At 40.2% G+C, this 27,368-nt stretch overlaps 2 protein-coding genes across 6 annotated transcripts in view; both read left to right on the forward strand.

Moving 5' to 3' along the window:
* Window positions 1-27,368, forward strand: part of LOC137417723 (uncharacterized) — a 173,325-nt gene that overhangs the window by 108,333 nt on the left and 37,624 nt on the right. For 4 of the 5 annotated variants that reach the window (XM_078778417.1, XM_078778419.1, XM_078778420.1 and 1 more), the window contains 2 exons: window positions 925-1,098; window positions 4,803-4,913. In XM_078778417.1, the coding sequence (XP_078634543.1) occupies window positions 925-1,098; window positions 4,803-4,913 (285 nt within the window). The remainder of the gene's footprint in view (window positions 1-924; window positions 1,099-4,802; window positions 4,914-27,368) is intronic. The other variant, XM_078778421.1, reaches the window with a different exon arrangement.
* The window catches only part of LOC137417722 (uncharacterized), a 502,198-nt gene that overhangs the window by 80,407 nt on the left and 394,423 nt on the right, over window positions 1-27,368 (forward strand). The gene's annotated exons all lie outside the window — the stretch shown is intronic.

Raw genomic sequence — 27,368 nt, forward strand, 5'->3', positions numbered from 1 at the left:
TTGTGCGCTTCGGAGGAGAAAGGAGGAAGAGGAAGCGTGTCTCGCTCTGTCTCGGCCGACTTTTGTCGTGGACGGTCATGCTTTACTCGGGTGCACTCATGGAGGAGAACGTGCGGAGCGGGGTGAACCTTTGCAACGTCAGAGGAAGGGATGTTGGTTGACGGAAGTGCTCTTCGGAGAATGAGGAGGTAATGCGCAAACCAAAGAAGGCTATCCTGCCTGCTTGCCTCACGTGGGCGGCTCGCTACGGGCGCGATTCCAGGCCATCTTGTGTGCTTCCTGCGTGGCAACTCGGGTTCGACGACCAGCAAGCTCCTACCAGCTATTTGGGACGCAAAGCTAAGTGCCGGCCGGCTTAAAACGAACCAATTTATTTTATTTTTATCATTCCCCTTGTGTGTTTTTGTGTCAGCGTGGAGGGTCCCTCAAAGTAGCAAATAGTCATCTTACCTCAACATTATTTTTAACGTTTTGCATTTATTTTGAACAAACCATTATTTGTTGCCATTCATTTGTTGTATTCTTGATTTTCCTTGTCTCATTTCTGTGTTTGTGGGTGAGAGGAATAAACCCCGTGGCTTTTATCCGTGTAGGTAAGCACCCTAGTTTCCTTCGCCCACGCACGACGGACTGACCCGCAATTTTCGGCTTATTCGCCTTGGAGTTTCAGCGAACTGTTCGGCTATCTGCCGCCCGTGATCTTGATCACCGGTGACACGACAATATCATTGGAAAAATCCAAGCTTTTTAGTCGGACAGTATACGTATTTCCATCAAGAATGTTTTTTTTTTTTTCTGTGAAACAAATACATACATACATGTTAGACTTGGGTACGTTTGTCAGAATGTTGAATGATGAATGATGTTACAAGTATTGAACAGAATCTGATATATTTTTCAGGGCATGTGATGTTGTGTTTACAGGTAAATCCACTGAATCGACAAGGGAGACTGCACCCACTTTTATGAATGACACAGACACATGCCCGCAGGACTCACCAAATGAATCCATCACGAGGACTTTTTACAAAGAAGAAAAACCAAATGAGGAAATGTTTGCAGAGAATAACTTTCATAAGGCTCACAAAGGAAAAAAAGGTGAACTTTAACACAAATGCACAGTTTGTGGAAAATCTTTTAATTGGTTATCCTCCCTTAAAACACACATGAGACTTCACAATGGTGAACGCCCATACAAATGCACAAATTGTGTAAAATCCTTCAATCATTCATCCAACCTTAAAAAGCATTTGAGAGTTCACAATAGTGAGCGCCTTTACAAATGCTCAATTTGTGAAAAAATATTTTAATCAGTCATCCCACCTTAACAGACACATGAGTATTCACAATGTTGAATGCCCACATAAATGCAGAAGTTGTGGAAAATCCTTTAGTCCTGCATCCAACCTTAAGACACACATGAAAAGTCACAATGGTGAATGCCCATGCACATGCACAATTTGTGGAAAATATTTTATTCTATCATCCATCCTTAAAGCATCCTTAAATTGAGTACCAGCTTGCTGGGATGAATGATCCCGGCATGTACCCCGGTTTAGAATAGGTACACCTTATCCCTGCGCATCATAAGAGGCGACCAAGGGTTGGCGTCAGGAAGGGCATCCGGCCATAAAAACATTGCCTCAAACAGGGAACCATGATTGTCATGGGGCCCGCAAGGCTAACCCCCGCTCTAGCGGGGAAAATGGCCTTAAAACGATCATTCATATATATCCATCCTTAAAACACACATGGGTACTGTTCGGGAATTGCTAGAGAACCCTTAAAAAGAGATTTCTCAAGACGAGGCTCAGACTCAAAGGGACTCAGACTCGTTCAGTTCAGATCGAGATTTATTCCGATTTGCGGAGAGAACTTTACACAAAATTTAGCCAAGATACGACGCGTCGTTCGGTTGAAGACTTCTCTCTCCTCGCAGCCTTGGAGCGTCCTCTTAAATAGATCTCAGCTGCTTTGATCTTGTTCAGTTGGAATTTCGAGGTCAACACAGAACTTGGTCAACTCAGTCTTCTTGGCGCCAAAGCCCATCTGGGTTCCATCATGGAGCCACTAAGAGGTTTACAAAAGATGGCTATCACGGGAAGAAGGGAACAGGGTCACTGTTTGGGCCGAAAAGGTCAACACTCTCTGACAAATTTAATCTCAGACAGTTGACTCTTGCATTCAAACCCGGGCTAAGTCAACACTCTGCCCTGAGCCTTTCACTAAAGGACAAATGTTCAATCTTACAGATGGTCGCTTATCGTCCTGGTTCCATTTCCACTGCATTGCTCAGACTGCAAGCTTTGAAAGCACATTCTGTTTTTAATACTAATTTTAACAGTAGGCAATAACTTGCCTCTCGATAGCTTTTACAATTCCACAGTACACACAATGGTGAACGCCCATACAAATGCACAAATTGTGGAAAAAAATTTAATCAGTCGGGCAACCTTAAAATGCATTTGAGAATTCACAATGGCGAACGCCCTTACAAATGTTCAATTTGTGAAAAATCTTTTAATCAGCCATCTCATCTTAACAGACACATGAGTATTCACAATGGTATTCAGGAGTAATTCACAATGGTCTCACCTGTACCTGGGTAGGAAGCTCGAGATCTGTCTCAAGAGACAGCCCTGACTTCATGTGTGGCATTGCAGGCCTCCATCCATTGTTGGGAGAACATGAAGCGCACTGAAAGGGCAGCACTGTGAAATTGGTAAAGCAATAACATTGTGGTGGATCATTCGCGCATGTGTATTCACCTCCACTCAGCGTCAGGAGTTAATTATTCTCCAGCGGTCTCATGTCGCCTGTTTGAGAGTCCGAGTCTGTTCCAATTTACATGTATGAAAACCCCAATTACATTTATCACCTGTCATGTGAGGAAACAACCAATCTCCTCTCACGACATCAATAACCCTGGTGTTGGCTTAACAGTTGAGGTGGCGGCCTTACGATCTTAGGGTCTTGAGTTTGAGACCTTGTCGTGCCGTTACATTACACCAGGTGGGTTGATTCAGCCTGTCATCTTTCCAAGGTGGGCAAAATGAGTACCAGATAACTGGAAACAGTGTACACTTCATCAGCGGCACAACCATTTTCCCAGCAATGATGCAACCAGCAGCCACATACATAAGAAAAAAAACCTCACCAATCTTCCCCAGCTGAGACTCTGGAACGAGATAGTTAACACTTTACCCCTCCTCGGCAAAGAAGGCTGAATAAAGCAACCAAGAAAAGTTGCACAAGATAAGGCCTTTGCTGAATCAAGCTCCATAGTGGTGAAAAAAATTTGTGAACCCTATGGAATTTTCTGTATTTCTGCATAAATTTGACGAAATTTTTTATCAGATCTTCATCTAGGTCCTAATAATAGATAAAGATCACCTGATTGAACAAATAGCACCAAAAAACTACTTTTCATTTATTTATTGAGCAAAATGATGCAACATAACTCTGAGGGCCTTTCACTCACTCACGGCAGGTAGGTTGGTGGTCTTTCTGTCTTCTACCGACTCCTATCCGGCCAAGCTCGCCGTGCTCTCTCTGTGCTCAGTCCCCCAAATATTCCTACAGGACACACAAGATCTGCCAGCAACCCTCTTCTGATGAAATTGCCAAAATCTAGGCTCTCTGCTCACCTTCACTCTTTCATTCCTCTTTTTCCCACCTCTGGAACAAACTCCCACACTCTCTTCAATCCCTCTCCTCTCTCCAGGTCTTTGAAACAGCTGTTCACCACCATCTCTTATCTTCCCCCATCCAAAACCTTGATCTCTTCTACCCCCGTTAATTCAAATCCTGTACGTTCTAGCAATGTCCATATGTTTTATACCTCTCCCATCCCTCCCTCCCCTGCCTTCCTCTGCCTCCTCCCCCCAAGCCCTTCCACTCCCACAGATCTTCCGATTTCCCTGTTCTCTGCTGTTGTACTTGTGTGCTTCCCTCTCTGTCCCCATCTTGTCTCCCGCTCCCTTTATTGTATGTTTTGTGTGTCCGTTTTTTTTTTTGTGATGTTAGCTCTTACATGAGCCTCAATCTTGGATGCAAAACAAAACAAAACAAAAAAAAACCCATTCAATTTCTTTCTCAGAAAAGGTATGTGAACCTCTATCGGTTAATCAGCTCAATTAAAGGGATAATTACCGTCCGGTGTTTCAATCATTGCGATGAAAATCAAGAGTGAGTTTAGGTGGCCCTGTCCTATATGAAAAAATATCCCTTTTGATGCAATGCCATATGTTGGTTAGGGCATTAATTTGAAATTGGGCCATGCTACTGGAGATCTGGCTTGCCTCCTCTTCACGAAGGACAATGTGGGATCTGGAAGTTCGAATAATGTTGGCAAATAGGATGCCTGTTTAAAGTCCATCTGAAGATCAGCAACCACATTGATGCATTACCTTGCCTTTGAAACATCGGGATGACAGTTTATATCCGGGTCGGGATTCAAACTCAGGCTGGACAGCTTTGAGGTGAGTGTGTGTACCTCTAGGCCATGCTGTCGGCCTGGGTGCTGGTGAAATTCCCACTGCAGTTGTGGTCAGATAAGAAGCATCTCGGAACATCGAGGCAGTTTGTACAGAGCCTAATGTTTTGATATTGTAATGCTTTGACACTTTGCTATTCCCGTGGGGAAATGTTTTATTTTCTTTGTTCAAGGAAGGCCTCAAATAAATGATGTTCATGCAATATTTATATTTATTTGGCTATTATTTATTTATTTGGCGAGTATGAAAACAGCTACGCTATGTGACACAAGACTTCCCTCATTGAATAAAAGTTACTTTTTCCAGATTTTTTTGTGAAAGTGGAAGTGAAAACTGAGCACGACATTGATGTCCACCTGGATCTACCAGAACAAAATGACTCTGAAGCTTCTTTCTTCGAGAACCATCCCCATGAAGGTTTCTGACAATGTCTATACATTTTAATTTGTACAGTTTGATGATGAACTCTGGTTTAAGGAAAAAAACCCCGACATTTTGATTGAATTGTGTTAAGAAATAACCACAATGGTGGATCAATTTCTCAAACATCCATTATCCCCTTCATCATTAGGTGAAAGATTTCAATCAACAATAATGTGCCTGGATGTATCCTGTTATCCTCAATTTGTACTATCGACAATTTAACGGAACTTTAATTGCAAACGCATTTTTTTATTGATTTATCTAATGTGCTTATACAAGGAACAGGAAAAGAGGGCAGAGAGGAAGGGAGGAAACAGTTATCTGTTAATGAGAGGGTTGGGTTGGGTGTGGTTGATGCGTGTCGATAATATTGTGTGTGGGGAACTGGATGGTATGAGGAAGAGTATTATCTATCTTCTATCTATATATATAAGTATCCCTGGTGTTGGGCTAGCGGCTAGGGTGCCGGCTTAGGATCCTAGGATCCTGGGTTCGAATCCCGGTCAATCGCTGAATTAACGCCAGGGGGGGTTGACTCAGCCTGTCATCCTTCCGAGGTCGGCAAATTGAGTACCAGTTCACTGGTAATTCCCTGCTTGTCGTTAAAGGCGGCAAAAAGGGTTGGCGTCAGGAAGGGCATCCGGCCATAAAACATTGCTTCAAAAAGGGGACCGAAAAACAACAACAACCACGGTTCCCGAAAAAGGCCAACCCCCGCTTGCGGGGAAAAATGGCCTCTAAAGGTGTTTTTTTTTTGTTTTTTTTTATCTATATATATAAATATCTATATATATTCTATCTATTTTCCCGGTGTGTACCCCGGTTTAGAATAGGTACACCGTATCCCTGCGTGTCGCAAGAAGCGACTAAAAGGGTTGGCGTCAGGAAGGGCGTCCGGCCATAAAAACATTGCCTCAAACAGGGAACCATGATTTTCATGGGGCCCGCAAGGCTAACCCCCGCTCTAGCGGGGAAAATGGCCTTAAAACGATCATTCATTCATTCATTCATTCATTCATAACCGATTGGTTTCTCTCATTAACACAATCATCAAAGATAACGTTATTTTTTGATTTATCTAAATCTTGGGGTGAAGCTATATCATCCATATTATCACTAAGAATACAAGTTTGGGGTTTTGATTTCTTTTTCCATTTTTGTGGAGTATCACAAAATAGTTGTATTATACCTTCAATGTTGTAATCATTTAGTTTATGTTGAAGTTTAAATAAACCGATTATATCTTCTTTTTTAAGGCTCGCATTAAAACCTTGTGATAGTAGTTGATACTACTCTGGTTGAAAACTTGACTTTGTGAAAATTATTAAATTTTCATCATCTAAAAAGTTGGGACTAAGGAGCATCTTTAAAAGCAAACAGGTTTTCCAGCATCCACTTGAACCAACTATTCTGCATCTTAATGAATTTGGGAGATGTTAATGGTTGTTAAATTTTATCTTATTTTCCCAAACAGTTAAAAAATCATTCATTTTATATATTAAAAAAAAATTCAGGACAATTACAACTACATATGGGCAGGGTACAGCCCGAAGTACCCCGTGGGGGAACCCACTCCCTCTCATCAAAACTCAAGGTGGGGAACCCGATCAAAGCAAGGGTGGAAATCACTCAATTTATGATGACAAAACGTCTGATGCCCGACGTGGAGATCGGTTTCTGAGGTTTGGGACATGGAATGTAGGGACAATGACAGGGAGATCAGGAGAAGTGGTGGAAGTATTGGTCAGAAGAAGAGTGGACATATGTTGTGTGCAGGAGACGAGATGGAAGGGAAGTGGTGTGAGAATGGTGAAGGGTAGTCAGGGACAGAAATACAAGTTTGTGTGGCAAGGGTGCCCAGAAGGCGTGAATGGTGTTGGTGTCCTGTTTTCTGAGGAGTTTGTAGACAGTGTGGTGAGTGTGACTAGAGTGAGTGATAGGTTGATGATGGTGAAAATGACGATTGGAAAGCTCTTGGTGAACGTCATCTCGGGATATACTCTGCAGGTTGGTCTGAGCGATGAAGAGAAGGACAAGTTCTGGTGTGCAATAGAGAAGCTGATGGAAAACGTGAAAGATGAGGAAGTTGTTGTGGTAGGAGGAGACCTAAATGGACATGTGGGAAGGAGTATGGACGGTTTTGAGGGAGTTCATGGGGGTTACGGATATGGTGTGAGACATGGAGAAGGTGAAAGGATTTTGGAGCTGATGATCAGCTGATGATCAGCTGATGGAGCTGATTTGTTGATTTGTAATACTCAGTTCCAGAAAGAGGATAATAAGCTTGTTACATACACATCAGGTGGGTCGACGACAACCGTTGACTACCTGCTGGTGCGTAGGCGAGATAGGGGGCACCTCTGGGACACAAAAGTGATCCCGGGGGAGGAGGCTGTTTCACAGCACCACTTGGTTGTCTGCGACATAAGGGTGAAAGGTGCGAGGAGAGCTCAGCGGGTGAAGTACGAACCGAGAATGAAGGTGTGGAGGTTGAAAGAGGTGACAGTAAGGGAGGCATTAAAAGAGAGGCTGAGAAGGGTCGAGGCTGATGTGGTTGAGCTTGAAAGTGGTTGGATGTTAATGAAAGATTGTCTGTTGGGAGCTGTTGGTGAGGTATGTGGATGGACAAAAGGACCACCGAGGCACTCGGAAACATGGTGGTGGGATGATGAAGTTGGAAAGAACATTGACGAGAAGAGGGAGAAGTTCAAGGAGTGGCAGAAGGCGAAAGGTATGGGGGCAGAAAAGGAGAGCATGAAAGTTATGCTTTCATGAAAGTTTGCAGCCAAGAAGGCTGCAAAGAAAGAGGTAGCAAAGGCGCAGGAGGCATGTAGAAAAATGTTCGGAGAACGCTTGGATTTGGAAGAGGGTCAGAGAGCAGTATTCAGGATTGCAAAGCAGATAGCGAAAGAGAGGTGTGATGTGATGGGGGTGAGTTGCTTGAAGGATGAAGTGGGACAAATCATTGTGGACCCAGATAGAATTAAAGGAAAATGGAAGAGATATATGGAAATACTGTTGAATGCAGAGAATGAATGGGATGGCAACATAGAGAGTAACCCAGTTTTAGTACCGGCAGAGAAGATAACCGAGAAGGAAGTTGAGGAAGCGATAAAAGCAATGAAGAGTAGAAAAGCGGGATGGCCGACGGGAGTTGTGGGAGATATGTTGAAGGCAGCGGGAAATTGGGGTGTGAAGAGAATGACAGAGATCTGCAATCTGGTGGTGAAAGAAGGCCGCATTCCAGTGGATTGGGAACTGAGTACCCTCGTCCCTCTATACAAGGGGAAAGGTGACCCTCTGGACTGTGGCTCGTATCGAGCGATAAAGTTATTGGAGCATGGAATGAAGGTATTGGAAAGGGTGTTGGAGACGAGGATAAGGAAGAAAGTGAAGATTGACGAAATGCAGTTTGGATTTATGCCAGGAAGAGGAACGACAGACGTGCTTTTTATTGTGAGGCAGTTGCAGGAGAAGTACATGGAGAAGAGGAAGATATTCTTTATTGGGTTTGTTGATCTGGAGAAAGCATTTGATAGGGTTCCACGTGAAGTAGTGACATGAGCATTGAGGAAGTTCGGAGTGGAGGAATGGTTGATCAGAGTAGTGATGGCAATGTACAAAAGAGCGCGCACCTCTGTAAGGACAAAGGACGGGAACAGTGGTGAGTTTGAGGTGAAAGTTGGAGTGCATCAGGGTTCGGTACTAAGTCCACTACTATTTGTAGCTGTGATGGAGGTGCTGGCTCAGAACGTAAAGGAGGGTTTACCGTGGGAGTTGTTGTATGCAGATGATCTGGTGTTGATTGCAGAAAGTATGGATGGACTGAAGGAGAAGATGAACAAGTGGAAGGAATGTATGGAGACAAAAGGTCTGAAGGTGAATATCGGAAAAACTAAGGTGACGGCAAGTGGTAAAGCATGTGGTGAGTTGGAAAGAACTGGGAAGTGGCCGTGTGCTGTGTGCAGGAAGGGGGTCGGAGTGAATTCCATTCAATGTACAATGTGCGCTGAGTGGGTTCATCAAAAATGTAGTGGTTTGAGAGGTCATTAACCACTAACCAGTGTGGCAGCTGCATTCAAGAGGGAGCTGCAGATGGAGGAAATGTTGAGTTGGATCTTGGAGACGGCGTGAAGCTGGAAGGTGTGAAAACATTTTGTTACCTCGGAGACATGCTGAATGGAGAAGGTGGATCAGACTCGGCAACGGTTGCTCGAGTGAGATGTGCATGGAAGAAGTTTCGGGAACTGAGTGGTGTGCTGATGAGGAGGGGAGTGTGGTTGAAGCTGAAGGGAAAGGTGTATGCTGCATGTGTGAGAAGTGTTATGATTTATGGGAGCGAGACATGGGTCATGAATGTAGAGCAGCAACGATGGCTGGAAAGGGTGGAAATGCGAATGGTTCGGTGGATGTGCGGAGTGTCGTTGAGAGAGAGGAAGACAAATGATGAATTGCGAAAGATGATGGGAATAGAGCCTGTGATTGATGCTGTGAAGAGAAACAGGTTGAGATGGTTTGGTCATGTGTTGAGGAAGGATGAAAGTGACTGGTTGACAAGAGTGATGGAAATGAATGTAAAAGGAAGTGGAGGACGGGGAAGACCGAGAAAGACTTCCCTAAAGATGGTCGAAAAAGAAATGTGGGCGAGGGGGTTAACAAGGGGAGATGCAGAAAATAGGGCAAAATGGAGAAGATTGTCATGGTGACCGCAAGGCTAACCCCCGCTCTTGCAGGGAAAATGGCCTTGAAATGCCTGTTGTTGTTTGTTGTAGCTATATATATAAAAGAAAGTTTTTGTTTGTTTGTTTGTTTGTTTGCATGCGCTAATCTCCTGAACGGTGAAAGATAGGAGGAAACCTCAAAAAAAAAAAAATGTAGGGATGGGCCCCGGGAAGGTTATAGGCTAGGTGGCTAGGTGGCGAGGCCGGTCGAGGCCGCTTCGCCAAGCTGGGCCCATTTCACAATTAAAGGAAGTGACCAATTATTTATTTATTTTTCAGATTTTCAGGATTTTCTCGAATTTCCCAAAATTTGTAAAATAATTATAACAACCAATTTCTTAACCAAAAGGTTAAAAAAATATTTTGCAAAATGGTGAAACAACAATGCATCATTTGTAAACGTTTACAAACATTTGTGACAGCGAATGAGAATTCCTACAGCGGGTACGCAAAAACCCAGGCTTTACCATGGGCAATGCAATCCATCGCTATGTAGGAACTCTCACTCCTTGCTATTAAAAATTATTCTTTTAAGTAAAGAAATTGATTTTTCACAAATAAAAAAAAAGATTTTTAGTTTAAAGAAATACTTTCCCTATGTTAAATACATATGGCGTTGACTTATTTGAATTTTTATGTTAAAAATATTATCTTTGAAGAACCAAAGTATTACAACAACAACGGAATTAACTACTATCGTATTATGATTAAATATAATTATGATCGTACTCACCCACAAAGCGGTATTAGAAAACTGTTTATCGAAACACCAACGTTGTTTTCGTGGGGCATTAAAGCGAATGAAAGTAATGTTAAAGAGCACAGAGTTGATTCACACTCGCTACTGCTTGTTATGTACAATTCGCGCTTCCCCCCCCACCCCCCCCCCCCCCCCCATGACGGCAGAAACAAAAACAATAGAAATGTTTGAAGAAATTCATGACACAATTAAAACACATTTTAGTCAGGTTCACTATGTCAATAAATTATATTTCGTTCAAAATCATGGTAGATTAGCAAACCTATACATTTTTGGAAAGGTTATAGCATAAGGAAACTAAAAATCAATGTTTACATTTGGAGAGATACCTGTATGGCGGCCATTTTGGATTTTCAAAATGGCCACTGTAAAATACATATTTTGTTCTATTTCTGCCTCTAATTTCCCTAAAAACTTTTTAAAATATACTAAACCTATATTTTCAGGGACAAGGAATCCAATGAAAGTATCAAATTAGTGCTATGGGGAATGGTAAGACACGAATCAAAGGTTTTGAATTGCAAAATACTGTCTTTATATTCACGATAAGTTGCATAATCAAATACATGTTATCATTTTGTACAGGCAGTTAATAACATCAAAATGTGTCACAATAATTCATATCACCAAACATACACAGGCAGTCAGCAAAATCATATATACACATGCAGTCAGTATAACTTCACATCTACACAGGCAGTCAATGACAAAATATACACAGGCAGTCAATGGCATCAAACATACACGATTACAGAATATGCCATTTAGAGTTCGTCATCACTGTCCTGTGTGTCGTATCCGACAATATAGTCCGCATCGTTTTCACAGTACGTTCCACACAAGCAAAGGTCGGTCAAATTGATTGGCAAATCGAATTGGTCGAATGGTCGATCGAATCGGTCGAATTGGTCGAATGGTCGAATGGTCGAATGGTCGATCGAAGCGATTGGTCGAATGGTCGAATTGGTCGAATGGAATTGGTTGATTGGTCGAATTGGTCGAATCGAATTGGTCGGAATTGGCAAATGTAAACATTGATTTTCAGATTTTCCATGTAATAACGTTTCCAAAAATGTATAGGTTTGCTAATCTACCATGATTTTGAACGAAAAAACATAGTGAACCTGACTATTTGATGAAATCTGATGTTATTGAAAAGATGAAAAAGGAGCAGAACAAGTTTAGAGCTCTTGATTTAGAGTTTAGAGTTTAGCGGACTTGATATATTTTGGCGAAAACGTGATGGTGGAATTGCTATTGAAGGTTACCCACCAACAATGTATCCTAAACTTTTAAACAAATATGAAAAGTACAGAGAGGGGGATAAACATCCTGAAATTTTAACTTCGTTTTACGATAACAAAATCACTGAAGAATCATGCATCGAAGATCATCACATCAAGCCAGAGGAATTAATGGGTGTGAACTATAAAGTTATCTGCGCTATTGAGGTATCAAATATTTTTTATCGGCGGTGCGGGTCCATCCATTCAATTGAAGGTAAATAATGTAGTTGTTCAAGAGCTATTTAGGAAAACAAGCAGGTTGATGATTAATATTAACAATCTTACACCTCAAAATAAAATTACGGGAGCAGCAGCGACGTGTATGTTTAACGATGATAGTACTAACGACAAAACGTAGGTAAAATAATATGAAAATAATAATTAAAATTTATATGATAGGTTGTGGGTAAGTTGCGGTTAAAATTATAGAAATATAACATTTATGTTGTACTTCCTTAAAATAGTATTTTTTTGTTGGGCCATATAAAATGGACGGACCTATTTTCCAAACATTTCAAGATATATTTAACACAATTAGGCGGTTGGTTGAATCGCTTCTAATATGTATACATAATTATAATACAAATAGGGATAACAACACACAGGATAAATGATTACCCGCTATATATTTTCAAACATATATAAAATGGATGATTTTTTACCCGTTTGGGAAAGTAAGATAAAATTTAATAACCATAAAAACCTCCCAAATCCGTTAAGATGTCTAATAGTCAGTTCAAGCGGATGTGGGAAAACCTGTTTCATGTTTACTTTTAAAGATGCTCCTCACTCCAAAAATTTTAGATTATGAAAATTTAATAATTTCTACAAAGTCAAGTTTTCAACCAGAGTACCAACTACTATCACAAGGTTTTAATGCGGGTCTTCAAAAAGAAGATATAATCGGGTTATTTAAGCTCCAACACGAACTAAATGAGCTCAACATTGAAGATGTAATACAACTATTTTGTGATACTCCACAAAAATGGAAAAAGAAATCAAAACCCACACCACCTACAACCATAACTTGTACTCTCACTGATAATACGGATGATATACCTTCACCTCAAGATTTAGATGAAACAAAAAAGAACCTCGTTATCTTTGATTGTGTTAATGAGAAAAATCAAACGGTTATGGACAGCTACTATACAAGGGAGAGACATTCTTCTTGTAATTATATTTATCTTAGTCAATCATATTTTCAACTCCCTCCTCACTCAATAAGAAACAATGCTAATACTTTTATTTTATTCAAACTAAATGCATAAGATATATTTAGATACCAATTTTTGGAGGGATAATTGTTCTACATTATGTAGTAAAAAGGAATTTGAGGTCCATATGAAACATACGACTGAAAAATATAAATATATCGTTGTTAAAGAAGATGGTATAATAACTAATAATTTCTTTCCATAAATAAAATGAATGCTGAAGAACGAGTAAGAATATTTAAGGAACATCAACAATTACTTTCAAAAGTTGTTAAACAACAGGAGGGAATAAGGAAGAAATGGAGACAAAAGCTAGTAGGTGAAGACGTATTTGAAAGAAAACAAGAGAAGTTTTTTAAGCCTCTTTTACAACCTACCGAACAAAAGGGGGTTTCGTTTCAAGTTCCTACGATAGAATATACTCCTAAAAAACTTCAAATGATAAAATATTTTAGTCAAATGACAGAGCGAGAGCTTGGAGATTTCGGAGAATTAAAATATGATAATGAAGACTCATTCCAACAACTTGAGGAGAGAAATCACCCCCCTGATTATGTTGTGCAAGCTCTTCAAAACAATGAATATTCGGCGGATTCAAAAACCAAAGCGGGTCTCACTCCAGCATAAGAGCCAGCAACGTTTTATCTTGTTAGAGAAAAGGTATATATATTTAATATGAAGTTGTTATTCTTAAATTCTAACCTATTACCTATTACATTAACACCCAGATTAATGTTTCTTCTCACAAAAGAAAGATATAGTTATTCAAAATATTTTGACGAACCGCTTGATATGGAAATTGTGGAATATAAGGTATATATTGATGTACTACACTCGCTTGATTATCGCATTTCTGTTGCCGGTAAAAGCAAGAAGAATGAGAAGGAAAAAGATATTCTTAATGCTTTAAGTAAGCTTGGTTCGGGCATTAGTTTTCTTCCGAGTGACTCACCACAATTAGTTAATAGACTATTACTGCTGTTAGGTGGTAAGGAGGCAGGAAACAACAATTGTTTTAATGAAATATCAGCTATTCTAGATCAGTTGATGAATAGGTTATATGTCTAAATAGGTTAAATATGTCTCGATTATGTGCTACGCAAAGCAATAGGCACCAACAATGAACTTGGATTTACCCTAAGTAAACGGAAAAGTCGGCGATACCCATCCAAGAAGATTGCAGATGCAGATTATGCAGATGATCTTGCAGTTCTAGCAGACTATAACTAGGATGCAGCTACACTACTACACAAGATTGAAGAAGTAGCCAGCCAAATTGGTCTCTACATAAATGCCTCGATGACGGAGTACATCAGTCTTAATCAAGATCAAGTTGTAGACATAAAATCACTCAATGGTGAAAACATGAAAAAGGTTGACGAATTCACATACCTGGGAAGCAACATCGCCTCCACAAAAAGAGATGTCGACATCAGACTTGGAAAGGCTTGGGGAGCTTTAAACAGTCTAGGCAAGATTTGGAAATCTGCGCTTCCAATAGAGCTGAAACGAAACTTCTTTAGAGCAGCTGTTGAATCAGTTCTTGTATATGGGGCAATTACATGGACCTTGACATCGCCACTAGAAAAGGCCCTGGATGGTGCATACACTCGCATGCTCAGAGCAGCCCTTAACATCTCATGGAAAGAGCACCCCACAAAATATGAATTGTATGCAAAAATCCCACCAATCAGTGTAACCATACGTCAACGCAGATTAAGATTCGCTGGGCACTGCTGGAGAAACAGATGAGCTCGCAAGCGATATTTTACTTTGGTTACCAACTCATGGCAAACAGGCACCAGGGAGACCTGCGAAAACATATATAGATCAGCTTACAAATGATACTGGGTGTCTGGTTAACGAACTACCTAATGCCATGAGTGACAGAGTTGAATGGAAGAAACGTGTCATGGAATGCCGAGCTAGCTCGACGCAGTAGTAGTAGTAGTGATGAATAGGAAAATAATTAATAAATGTCAATACAAAGATATTTTATCTCACATACAATAAAATGAGAAACACAACTCTTAGATTTGATTTTACAACGAGTGATCACACGACTCTATTTCCATACCCGGTACAACTTGATCCCACAAAAGACTATGAAGTGGCATTATTGTCTATGGAGGCCTATAATACCTTGTTTAATATTGTTGCGGATCTCAAACGTCGGCCTCCCCCTCATCAAGGGGGCGTCAATCCCCTTGTCTTTTTACTCCGGGGCTATCACATTCCTTCCAGTCGGTGTTAAATAGGGTTGTTGGTCGAATTAGTCCTATTACCTAAGTACTAACACCGACCGTGAAGCAAGGAAAATAACCCCACCCGAACCACGGCGTTAGTGGTCACGCCGAGCGAAGCGAGCCGCGATCCGGGCCGTGAGCAGGTACTAAACCCGATTCGAGCGGTGGTCAATCGTGCCATGCTTACCCAATTGAGGAAAAGACTGATACGGTCGAATTGAGAGGAAAACAGGAAGAACAGATTGGTTTATTATACACTTTGTACACTAAGATGAGAGGAAGAAAAAGAGCAATGTACAATGAAGAGGAAGAAGCAGATACACAGGGCAGCCTTAATAACAGTCTTAACTTATCCCTGGACATGGGCCCGTTCACTCTCAGACACACTCAGGCTCACTCACACGGGGTTTGTAGATGGTGGTGTTGAGGGTCCACAGCTCGTCCGGTCCCCGACTCGTACCGTGCAGATGGTGGAAGATGGCAGGCAGCTCTCCGCGTAGTGTAGGCACGAAGCGGACAGTTATATATCGGGGGATCGGTACGTGGCGATTATATATCGTACGTAATACTTGTTCCGGCGCCTTTATACGCGCTCCCGGTATTGTTACGAACGATGCGCCACTTCCCCAAGGGTGCTACCAAGCGCCTTTCACCAACGTCCTTCTGCACGCTGCAGTCCTCTGCAATGCGTGCCGCACGCCAGTCCTTTCTAAGGCTTGTCACCGCACGTCTCTCCTCGTAACTCTGCACACGTCTCTCCCGTAACACAAAACTCAACTCGATACTGAGCTTGCCCTCCTCATAGCTCAACTGAGGTGGGGGCCTCGCGCAAGGGGTTATATTGCCACGCCCAGCGAACCCTCTGGAATGTCTAGCCACACCCTGTCAGGCGATGTCGCCTCAGCCCTGATTGGCTGGTGAGGGCTTACCGGCTCCGCCTTGATGGCTGCTTGACGTGGCCACACCCCCACCCTTGCGCTCCGCCCCCCTTTTCGGGCCTTACCTCGTGGCCTTTAGGCTGGTTCGAGCGGAAGCCCAAGGGCAGCGAACGCTGCTGGCAAAGGAGGTGTATTTAGCCAAATCAGGGCACGGGATGGATGCTGCCCAACAAGGTCGATTTGGAGGGTGGCTGCAAAATGGACGGGGCCTACTCTTATTTGTTTTACACAACGCAGATGCAACTATTGGATATGGCCTTATCCTAAACACATACTATGAAATAACTAACGTCCTAAGGTGACTTACGTGTTGCATGTGGCCTACCTATGGGGTGCAACCTTTAAGCTTTAATGATGTTACCTGTGTGGGTTCTCAAAACCGCAACAATATCACAGCAAAGAATAACAAGTTTAGTTATGATCCGGGAACTGGATACAAAACTATAGAAGTACCCCCCGGAGCTTACGAGATACCTGTACTATGTTCAGAAATTTCTTGCGTTATGAAAGAAAAAGGTGATGAACCAAAAAATATCGAAATAGATACTCAAAAACATACATCAAAATCAACTATTAGACTTTAAAATAATTATAAAATAGATTTCACATTTATTAATTCATTCCGTGAGATGTTAGGTTTCTCCGCAAAAAAGCTTGAGGATAATAATACGTTTGGCAGTGATAACGTCGTTGACATATCCTCAGGTATAAATTCAATATTAATTCACTGTGATTTGGTTGATGGTGCTTATGACGATGGAGTAAAAACAAATACAATATTTTCATTCAGCACTTATTCAACTCCAATCGGTTATAAATTCAATATGGAGCCAAAGAATCTCACCGATTTGCCCGTGTCAGGAAAAAACATTTCTAAAGTAAATTTTAAGATAACCGATCAGGATCACCATATGGTTTCTTTCAATGGTGAAATTATATCCATCAGAATTCACCTACGTGAAGTTGTTCAACAATCAACTGTAGATCAGCTACGCGAAGTTGTTCAACAAATAATTGGAAAAATTATATAATAAATATAAACTAATTAATAAATGAACATCCAACTGTTTTTTCTGGAATGTAGTTTTAACACAAGTGATCAAGATAAAAAGAAAACTCATCAAGAGTTAGCGTTTGGAAAAATAGGTCTTGTATTTACTCGGGAAAGAGGAGAGATTATGTTAACGTCAAGGGGGGAATTTTTAATTCTGTCAAAATCTTCAATGGAGGATAAATTATGTTTTGAAAAGTTGTTTTTGGCCGCCGGACACTAATTATTCACAACTAGAACGAAAAATCAAAGCGGATGAATTGGAAAAAGTAAAACTAAAATGTTAAAAGTTTTTTATTCTACTTAGAATAAAAACAAGATGGTTGTTGTAAGAAAACATGAGTTTAGCAAATATAAAATCATTATGAAAGATACCAAAGGTGTTAGTAAAACAGCTGGGAATGGGATTGGGGAAGGTATGTATCTTTCACCGCACTATAACGGCCAAGGTATGTATCTTTCGCCCTACTTTATGGGAGGAGGTATGTTTCTTGGGAGAGGATACTATAAGCCTATGAGGGAGCATGGTGTAGGAGATCAATTTAGAAATAAAGGAGATGGGTTAATTGATACTCTAATGGGTATCGGTTCAACTATTCTTAAACATGAAGACCTAATTGGCTCAACCGCTTCTGCCGTGGGAAATGTAGCGTGTGCTGTAAAGAGTATAAAAGATGCTCAAAAGGAGTCTCATAAATTACAAATGATCAAAGAAATTAAAAAAGGTAAAACTGAACTAACTCCACAAGAACGACAAAGAATGATTGAAATGATTGGGTTGGGGTTTCAAAAGTTTTAAATATTTTATTAGTATTACACGTAAATATAATAAATTTATTTATTATATTTTTTATTGCCATATATATATATTTTTTAAATTTGTTATATATAAAGAATGGAGGCGATTGACAATATGTATGATTTGGATGATACTATTATCATCTCAAACTCAACTAAAAAAGAAGTTTATTATAAGGTAATGCCGTAACAGGAACAGATTGGAATACGACTGGAACAAAATGTTTTGAGATAAATAATCAACAAACTTACTTGAACCTAGCCGATAGTTTCTTGTTGTGTAAATTTTAATTCACCAAAAATGCAGCTGCCACAAATATTACACTCGTAAATGATTGCTTCTGGAAAATGTTTGATAATATCCGTTTGTATATTGGAACACAAGAAGTGGAAGCGGTTGATTATGTCTCTGCTACATCTGAAATGGTGAAATTCACATTATATTCGTTTGGTGACAGCATGGGTAGGGGGGGTGTTGAAGGTTTTATACCTGATATGTTATCGGGAGAAGCCGGTGATCCAGACCTTAAACGAAGGAAGACAATGTATAACGATGATGCAAAAACGGAGAATAATTTTACTGTACCCCTTCAAGGTATATTTGGATTTTGTGACTGATAAAGTTTTGTATGGCCTTAAAATTAGATTTCAACTACTAAGGAATGTTAATGAAAATAGATTGTTTTTTGGGATTGCTAATGCCCTCGGTGCTAACAATAAATTTGTTATTAATGATCTATGTTGGTATATCCGCGAATATACTCCTAGTCTTAAAATGGAAGAGATGTTGAATAGAAGACTTAACTCAAAAACCCTGCTAAATGTGTCATACCTTAAAAGAAGATGTCAACATGTTAAATTGGAACATACTATCTACACTTGGAATTGAGGTGTTCTGGAAGGAAAACCTCGGTACCAATCGCTTGTTTTTAAGAAACCCGATGGAGATACTGCTACTGATAAGAATAATGTGTTGTGTGATAATGCTACCGTAAAACAACTTCGGGTTTCTCTAGATGGAACATTTTATCCTCGGGATAGATTGGAAATTAATTGGGAAAACAATGATTATGCTGAAGCCTATAAGTCTTACCAAAAGGTGTGTGAAAGCAACGGTAAGCAAGAGCCCATTTTGGATATGGCGTCGTTTAAAGGCATATATACAATCTACGCGATTGACCTAAGCGCTCAAAAGGAAACTATAAGGTCTAGTAGAGTGGATACTTCCCTATACATCGAAAGAGAAGCGAATGAAGAAGTTGATGCGTATTGTTTACTCTTGGAAGAAACAGAACGACAGATCAATACGGATAATGGTGTTATGACCAATATCACATAAGTAATAACTAGGGGGAAAAAAATCTTTTCATCATTAAAATGAGTAAAGTAACAACTGACGTATATATTAATCAAATCAATCGTGATAAACTATCGTCTTGTATCCAAAATCAAAAACCTTGTACGATTAATGTTCGTACAATTCAAAGAAAGGGTGATATGAGAATTAGTGTTTTGCTCACAAAAGTGCAGGAGGAAAAACTAAATAACGCCGGTTCACTTAGTTTTAAAATGTCAAAACCTATGTTGAAGAAATATTCACTAAAGGAAATAAATGGAGGATTTCTTCCACTTCTAGCCATAATCCCCTTAATTGCCGGTGCTGTAGGCGCAGCGGGGGCGGCGATGGGTGGTATTTCAGCAGCGGTGAAAGCCGCTAACGAAAGGAAAGCTCAACTGGCAACCCAAAAAGAATTGGAAAGACATAACAGGGTGTTGGAGAAAGAAGTTAGTGGAAGCGGGGTAATTGTAGATTTTGCTGAAAGACTTGAAAGTCTGCCTGATAGGGCGAGATCGTTAGTCGGAGATATGCTTTCTTCTATAGCACAGGCTAGTGTAAAACTAACTAAAAGGGGTAATGGATTATATCTTGCTCCAAAATAAAAAGAAAATTTATTTTCGAAAATAAAATGGAGGAGTGGTTTAAACATTTTGGAAAGAATACAACGTCAAATACAGAACTCGGTGAATATTGTAAACAGCTAAACCTCAATAACGTAAGTATTTGTATGAGGGATGAATTACCAAAGTTGCCTAAAAATACAAAGAATATTATTATGAATTTAGAAGATAATAGTGGGAATGGATCTCATTGGACTTGCATTTATAATGGCGGGGATAAATACTATTTTGATAGCTATGGACTTCCACCGCCTCTTGAAGTAAAATAATTCCTACAGCATGGCAGTTTTCAAACGTTTCAAGTCAAATAAGTAAATTCTAAATGTTGTGGTCAATTATGGTTTCTACGTAATTTTTTCACCTCAACAATAATGAAGAGTTTTCTGATATTATTTTTACTCTTATTTAAAACTAGCCGAAACCCGTGGAACATCCACGGAGGGGAGGATGTGGTGTATGGATAGAGTGTACCATTATGGATGGCATAGGGCAGCGGTCGGGAACCTATGGCTCGCGAGCCATATATGGCTCTTCCGGTGACGGCATATGGCTCCCAGACAATTTTGAGTTGAAAAAAAAAAAAATCAGTTTGGAACTGATTTTAAAATACTTGTGATATTTCTTAATAATACTGTGTCATTTTAAAGTAAACAGAAATTAGTTTTGAAGATAAATTTCACGGGTCACGGGTCACCCGTGGGTCGGGTCGCGAACCAATGGCTCGCGAGCATGTCCGCGTCATTGTAAAGGTGAAGAAATCAATTTTATCAGATAGCCAACTAGTTTATCCGCTTCAACCCTTGTAACGGAAAAGATGGCGAAAAGAAAAAAAGACGATGATTACCGTGCATTCCAGGCTGCGTGGACAGAGGAATTTGTATTTGGTGAGAGAGCAGGATCTGCGGTATGTCTAATATGCAATGATAAAATTGCATCGATGAAACGGTCAAATATAAAGCGGCACTTCGATACGCACCATGCTTCATTTGCATCGAAATATCCAGCGGGGGACAGCAGGAAAAGGGCATGCGAGGAGCTACAGCGGAGAGTGCAGACGAGTCAGCAGCAACTACGTGTGTGGACCAAGCAAGGTGACGGGAATTCCGCTAGCTTTGCGGGTGCTTTGGCAATAGTAAGGAATGGAAAGCCATTCACAGATGGCGAGTATGCCAAAACATTCATGCTTGATGTGGCCAATGAACTGTTTGATGACTTCCCAAATAAAGACAAGATAATCAAACGAATAAAAGACATGCCCCTGTCAGCAAGAACTGTGCACGATCGTAGCATCATGATGGCAAATCAAGTCGAGGAAACACAAATTAAGGACATAAACGCCGGGACATACTTTTCTCTCGCGTTAGATGAGTCAACAGACGTTAGCCATCTATCTCAGTGCAGTATAATTGCCAGGTATGCTGCAGGTGACACACTGCGTGAGGAAAGCTTGGCTGTTTTGCCAATGAAAGGGACAACAAGAGGAGAGGATTTATTCACGTCTTTCATGGAGTTTGCTAAAGAAAAAAAACTACCGATGGATAAACTTATTTCTGTCTGTACTGATGGTGCACCCTGTATGTTGGGGAAGAACAAAGGATTTGTAGCGCTTCTCCGTGAACATGAAAAGAGAGCCATCCTAAGTTTTCATTGCATCCTGCACCAGGAGGCGCTTTGCGCTCAGACGTGTGGCCAGGAGCTTGGTGAGGTGATGTCGCTGGTCATTCGAGTGGTCAACTTTATTGTTGCCCGAGCTTTAAATGATCGCCAGTTTAAAGCTCTGTTAGAAGAAGTTGGGAATCATTATCCCGGTCTGCTTTTACACAGCAACGTGCGTTGGTTGTCAAGGGGGAAGGTGCTCAGCCGTTTTGCAGCTTGCCTGAGTGAAATCCGGACTTTTCTTGAAATGAAAGGCGTCAAGCATCCTGAGCTAGACAACACTGACTGGCTCCTGCAGTTTCACTATCTCGTGGACATAACTGGCCATCTGAACCAGCTCAATGTGAAAATGCAAGGTATTGGAAATACAATCTCATCCCTTCAACAAGCAGTGTTTGCATTTGAAAGCAAGCTGGAAGTCTTTCTCAGGGACATTGAAACAGGTCGTCTTCTGCACTTTGAAAGACTGCAACAATTTAGAGATGCATGCTTAGCAAGTGACTCCACTCAACATCTGGATCTCCAGCAGCTAGCTGGCTTTACGTCCAATCTCCTGCAGTCATTCAAAGCACGTTTTGGAGAATTTCGTGCGCGCACTGGTCTTTTCAAGTTCATCACTCATCCACATGAGTGTGCAGTGGACAAAATCGACCTGACATGCATCCCCGGGGTCTCTATCAGAGACTTTGAGCTGGAAGTTGCTGACCTGAAGGCATCAGACATGTGGATGAGTAAGTTCAAGTCACTTAATGGAGAGTTGGAAAGTCTTGCGCGACAGCGAGCAGAGCTGGCGAGGGAACACAAGTGGACAGAAATGAAAAATCTTCAACCTGAAGACCAGCTGATTCTTAAAACTTGGAACGAGCTTCCTGTGACATACCACACAATGCAGCGTGTGAGTATTGCCGTATTGACCATGTTTGGCTCTACATATGCATGTGAGCAGTCATTCTCGCATATGAGGAACATTAAGACCAACCTACGCTCACGTTTAACTGATGGAAGCCTCAACGCCTGCATGAAGCTCAACCTCACCACGTATGAACCAGACCACAAGGCCATCAGCAAAACCATGCAGCACCAGAAGTCGCATTAAAAGTAAGACATATTTAATTTATTATACGTTAAAAATACTATATGGCTCTCAATGAAATATATTTAGAAATATTTGGCTTTTATGGCTCTCCCAGTCAAAAAGGTTCCTGACCCCTGGCATAGGGGATTTGCTTGTCCGAGTAAGAGTTAGGAAGAAAGATGAGAATGAAGAGTGCGTATATGAACAACGTATTTATTGCAATCTACTTAAATGACAACGCTACGATATACTTTTGAAAATATCACGTACCGTCTCGAAGTCAATGCCATCCTTTTATCTCTTCGTATACAACTCACTGATTTCTACCTTATCGTGAACAGGGTAAAGCCTAATTTGATAATCATGAACGGTGGCAGATGCAGGAGTTGGTGAAACGAAAGGGGGGGGGGGGGGCTGATCATGACCTACCCGATGCCACATGGCCTACGCCATTTGTTGAGATCATGGCCACAACGGAAACACAACAACTGGATAAGTAGGGCCTAGGCCTACGCCTACGTTTCGTCACTCGGCGAAGTACACTTTGTTTTAAGCTTTCAGAAGCTGAAGCCTTGTTATTTATTGCTTTATATGATACTGATGGGCTGCTGATCGGTTTCACTTCGTTGTTATCACAGTATATGGAAGAAATTATGGTAAACCCACCTGATGAGGTTAGCGTACACCACGATCGATGACACCGGCACAAATGGAGGAATGCATGCTCTGGATTGTCCACTCAGTGGACGGCTTGCTGTCGCCTTCGACTGTCCAATCAGCGGACGGCTTGCTGCGCCTTCACCCAGCAGACGCCAATACGATGGTGTCGTAAGATGGCGTCGTATCGGCCGTTAATCGGATGCTTTTGGGCCCCAACGTCGGCTAATTCAAATTTTTCGAGTATGGCTGTATGTGATAAACAAAGAGCGCGGTTCGTAGATCGTAAATCCATTAGTGCCATGGGCATCGGACACTGGGTGCGGCGTAAAAGGGATAACAAAGTCGAGTCCTTACGCTATTATTATATAGATGACATATGTTGGAAAAGACGGTTCTATCTTTAGGGGATCTCAAGAGATGGCTGTTGATTTATCAAATTATTATACAAAGGCACAGGTTGAACGACAGAAATATGATATAACTAAAAATCTTAATATGAAAAATAGTTATAAATTAACCAATTATCCGAGTCCCACGGATACCAATAACTTGGTGAGATTAGGTGATGTATTACACAATATATCCTAAGAGAAAACAGCGCGTTATGACAAACAAGTAGAATTTTGCAGTCACAACACCCGGATCTCCAGATCATACCCCTTTTCGCATTAAATTTAACGTACCACTTACAATCAAACTTTATAAAGAGGGGGATCTTGTTAATATGGTAATTGATAAATGGGGGTATGATGTGCCTGATTTAGGGTATAATTGGTTCTTTTCAATAAACTTGGAAGACCTACAAGATTTTATTTGGTCCCGTAAAGAAGAATATGACCCCCTTGGTGACCATAATGCGGTATGTGGAAACACAATTAGTAGCCAACTAATACATGAGTTAGGAAGTAAAAAATTATATGATAGCATAGCGATGGTTTGTATGACAAAGAGTCAAGACAATCATATAACTATACAAAGTCAGGGAATACAATCAGATTTGGTGGTGGGAAGATGGAATGGTATTACCTGTCATAGTATTAATCTCATGTATATTTCAAAAACATAAATGGTTATTTAATTTGAAATTAAATAATTTCAAATTAGTTTTTACCAATTCTATGTATTCACTCCTCAATTCTTGCCACCCCTACCACCTCTTCTGTTGTTGTCTCTACTTCCTCCTCTTCCTTTGTTGACCTTGCTACCCTCTTCTCCTCTTCCCTTGCTTCTGCTTCCCTCTTTTCCTCTTCCCTTGCTTTTGCTTCCCTTATTTCCCTTGCTCTCTTTGCTTCCAACCTTGCTCTTATTGCTTCTCATTTTTCCTTTCCTGCTTCTGCTCCTGCTCTTGCTTTAACTGTCTCAGCCCATACTTTTTCTACCCCTTCCTTTGTTGCCTCTACTTCCTCCTCTTCCTCTGTTACCCCTGCTACTCTTGTTTCCTCCTTTATCTTCTCCAAGTCCTCCTTCATTTTCTGCAAGTCCTCCTTCATCGTCTTCCATTCCTCCCTGTCCTTTTCCTCCTTCTCCTCCTTATCCCTCTCCTCCTTATCCCTCTCCTCCTTCTCCCTCTCCTTCTTTTCCTCCTTCTCCCTCTCTTCCTCATCTCTTTTAACCCTTAGAGAATCTCCCCAGAGTACATTATACATATATTCATCTGGATTTTGAGCTATTCTTGTATTTATAAATATTTTTCTCACAATAGGGTACCAATAGGATTTGTTAACATCTAAAAGACTTTTATATTTCATAACCCTGAGAAGTTCATTTTTATTTAATATATTAAGCAGATCTCTCGTTGTAGGTTTTACAATATCTGTATATGGCCAAGCCTTGATTACAAACTTTCCCTGTTTATGTTCCAATTCATAAGGAATTACAATTTTTACTCCCTTTTCTTGCAAGTATCCTTGAATACCAAAATTAAAATTCTTCTGAAGCAGTTTTCTTGCCGTTTTAATATTAAAATTATTACTTATCTTCAATCTGGTCAATAAACATTTTTACCGTGCCTATAACGCTATTACAACATAAAAATAATGGTTTGGTGGTAGTATTTTCATTAATTTCTGCATGAATTGTAATAGGATTACTTGAAATAGAACCAAGTTTCCCAATACGTGTAAATTGTTCTGATTTAAAATAACCGTGATAATCTAATTTATTAGTTAACCACTCCTCATCCTCTTCTATTTCTGTTTCTGAATTGGTGAAAGAAACGATCTTTTTTACCAAATGTGCCATCTCAAAAATAAAAGAAAGAGTATTGTTATTACATTTTATTTCGATCGTTGGCGTTTTAGATGATTGACAAAGTGAATTAAAGCTTGATGATGAAATAGCGGTTGGAACCGTTTGATACGGTTGAATATTTACCGGAATTATATTTTGAACAGATTCTATATTAATCCCAAGCCACATGCTAGAATTATTGACCAACGACTTCACATCAACGACAAATTCAAGGGGTGTTTCCATTTTAAAAACGAGCTCTGCCTTACTTTTGATACATTTGAAAAACTGTTTGATGTGTAATCCAAGTCCAATGTGAAACAGCCGTATGGTTGTAATAATATTCCTCGAAACAATCGCGGGGTAATATAACTTTGATCAGTATGTTTTGCGTCGTATACGTTTCAAGGTGTAAACCTTCGGTAGTTATCGTGAAACAAACGGTATTCATGTTATTATATAACAATTCAAACAGGGCTTTAAACTTGTTTGAATGTTTTGATCGAGCGTAAAAAAGCATTACTTATTTTATTAACGCAATGTTTCTTGATACTAAAAATCAATTTTTTAAAATAATTTATTCACCAAGTTTTGTCTTTTGTAACTCTTGTGAATAAAATGACCTCAAGATTTCTTCACCATGTAAATCATATAACTTATAAGTCCAAGGTACTGTATCCGTTACCTCAACGATTTAAAAAAGTTCATTAGTCCATCTCTTTGTATACCCCTTCTCAAAATGACTTTTCCACCTGTATATTCTTACAACATCGCCAACTTTGAACTTTGGTTTTCTCAAATTAACCTTCTTTTCATATTCTAATTTTGTAACTGTTTCAGACGGTTTTTCTTTAGTAGATGAATGCACCGCATTGTTGTAATTGTCAACAATATCCTGAATTTCCGATACCCATTGTTGAGAACCGACCGTGCTCTTTACTTAAAGTTCATAAATATGCTGTTGGAGAACTCCGTCCCCTCGTCGGTCCATAGCTTCTTTGGCTTCCTTTTACTTTTATTAAATATCTGTTGGAAGGCCAACATCAGAGTATTACCCCTCTTGTTTTTCAGGGGAACAACCCAAGCGAATCTACTTCTCAAATCAATAACGGTTAAGACATACTTGTACCCCCTATCATTATTTAGTTCAATTAAATCAGCAGACCAGATGTAATCAACACCTTTGGAATAAACCTTCCTTCGTTTAAACTTTGTGATTATAGGTTTGTTTAATTCATTAGCTAAAATGACTCCTTCCTCAGGTTTAATATCATCCTTGGAGTTTAGTAGTTTTTTTGAAGGGTAATTCCAAGCCTTAATCTCAATTTAGCACCTATCATCTTCTTCACGATAAACCTATCAACTTTCTCTCTCAACGTTGGATTTAGGATCAGAGACAAATTATACAGCATTTCTCTGTCAGCTTCGTGTTTTCCGGCTAATGTATCGTTTTTACCATAAGCAATGTCATGCTTCATACACACCTCATCAACCCTGTTTCTAGGTTTAGACCAAGGTTTAGGATTACCATCCTCATCTAGTCTTTTATCGAAGTTTGTTCCAGGCCCACAGAAGGAATACCCCGGTAGATGTAGTTCCCCTGGAATCCCTGTTGTTGTAAACCTACTACCTGATAGAAATTTTTGTATATCACTCCCGCTTTTAGGTGAGATGAATTGACACTTTTTAGTCCCGCATATTACACATTCTCCCCTTTCATAAACTCTATTCTTTTTATTTATATCGTAGGAGATGTTTTTAGATTTAGTTTTCTTTTTGCACTTGATACAATAACTCTTTTTATTAGGAATCTGTGCCCAAAGGGGATATAATCAATTTCATTGGTTAAAATA

This window comes from Myxine glutinosa, chromosome 5 (genome assembly GCF_964187855.1).
Source record: "Myxine glutinosa chromosome 5, kmMyxGlut1.1, whole genome shotgun sequence".
In the NCBI taxonomy this organism is placed as follows: Eukaryota; Metazoa; Chordata; class Myxini; order Myxiniformes; family Myxinidae; genus Myxine; species Myxine glutinosa.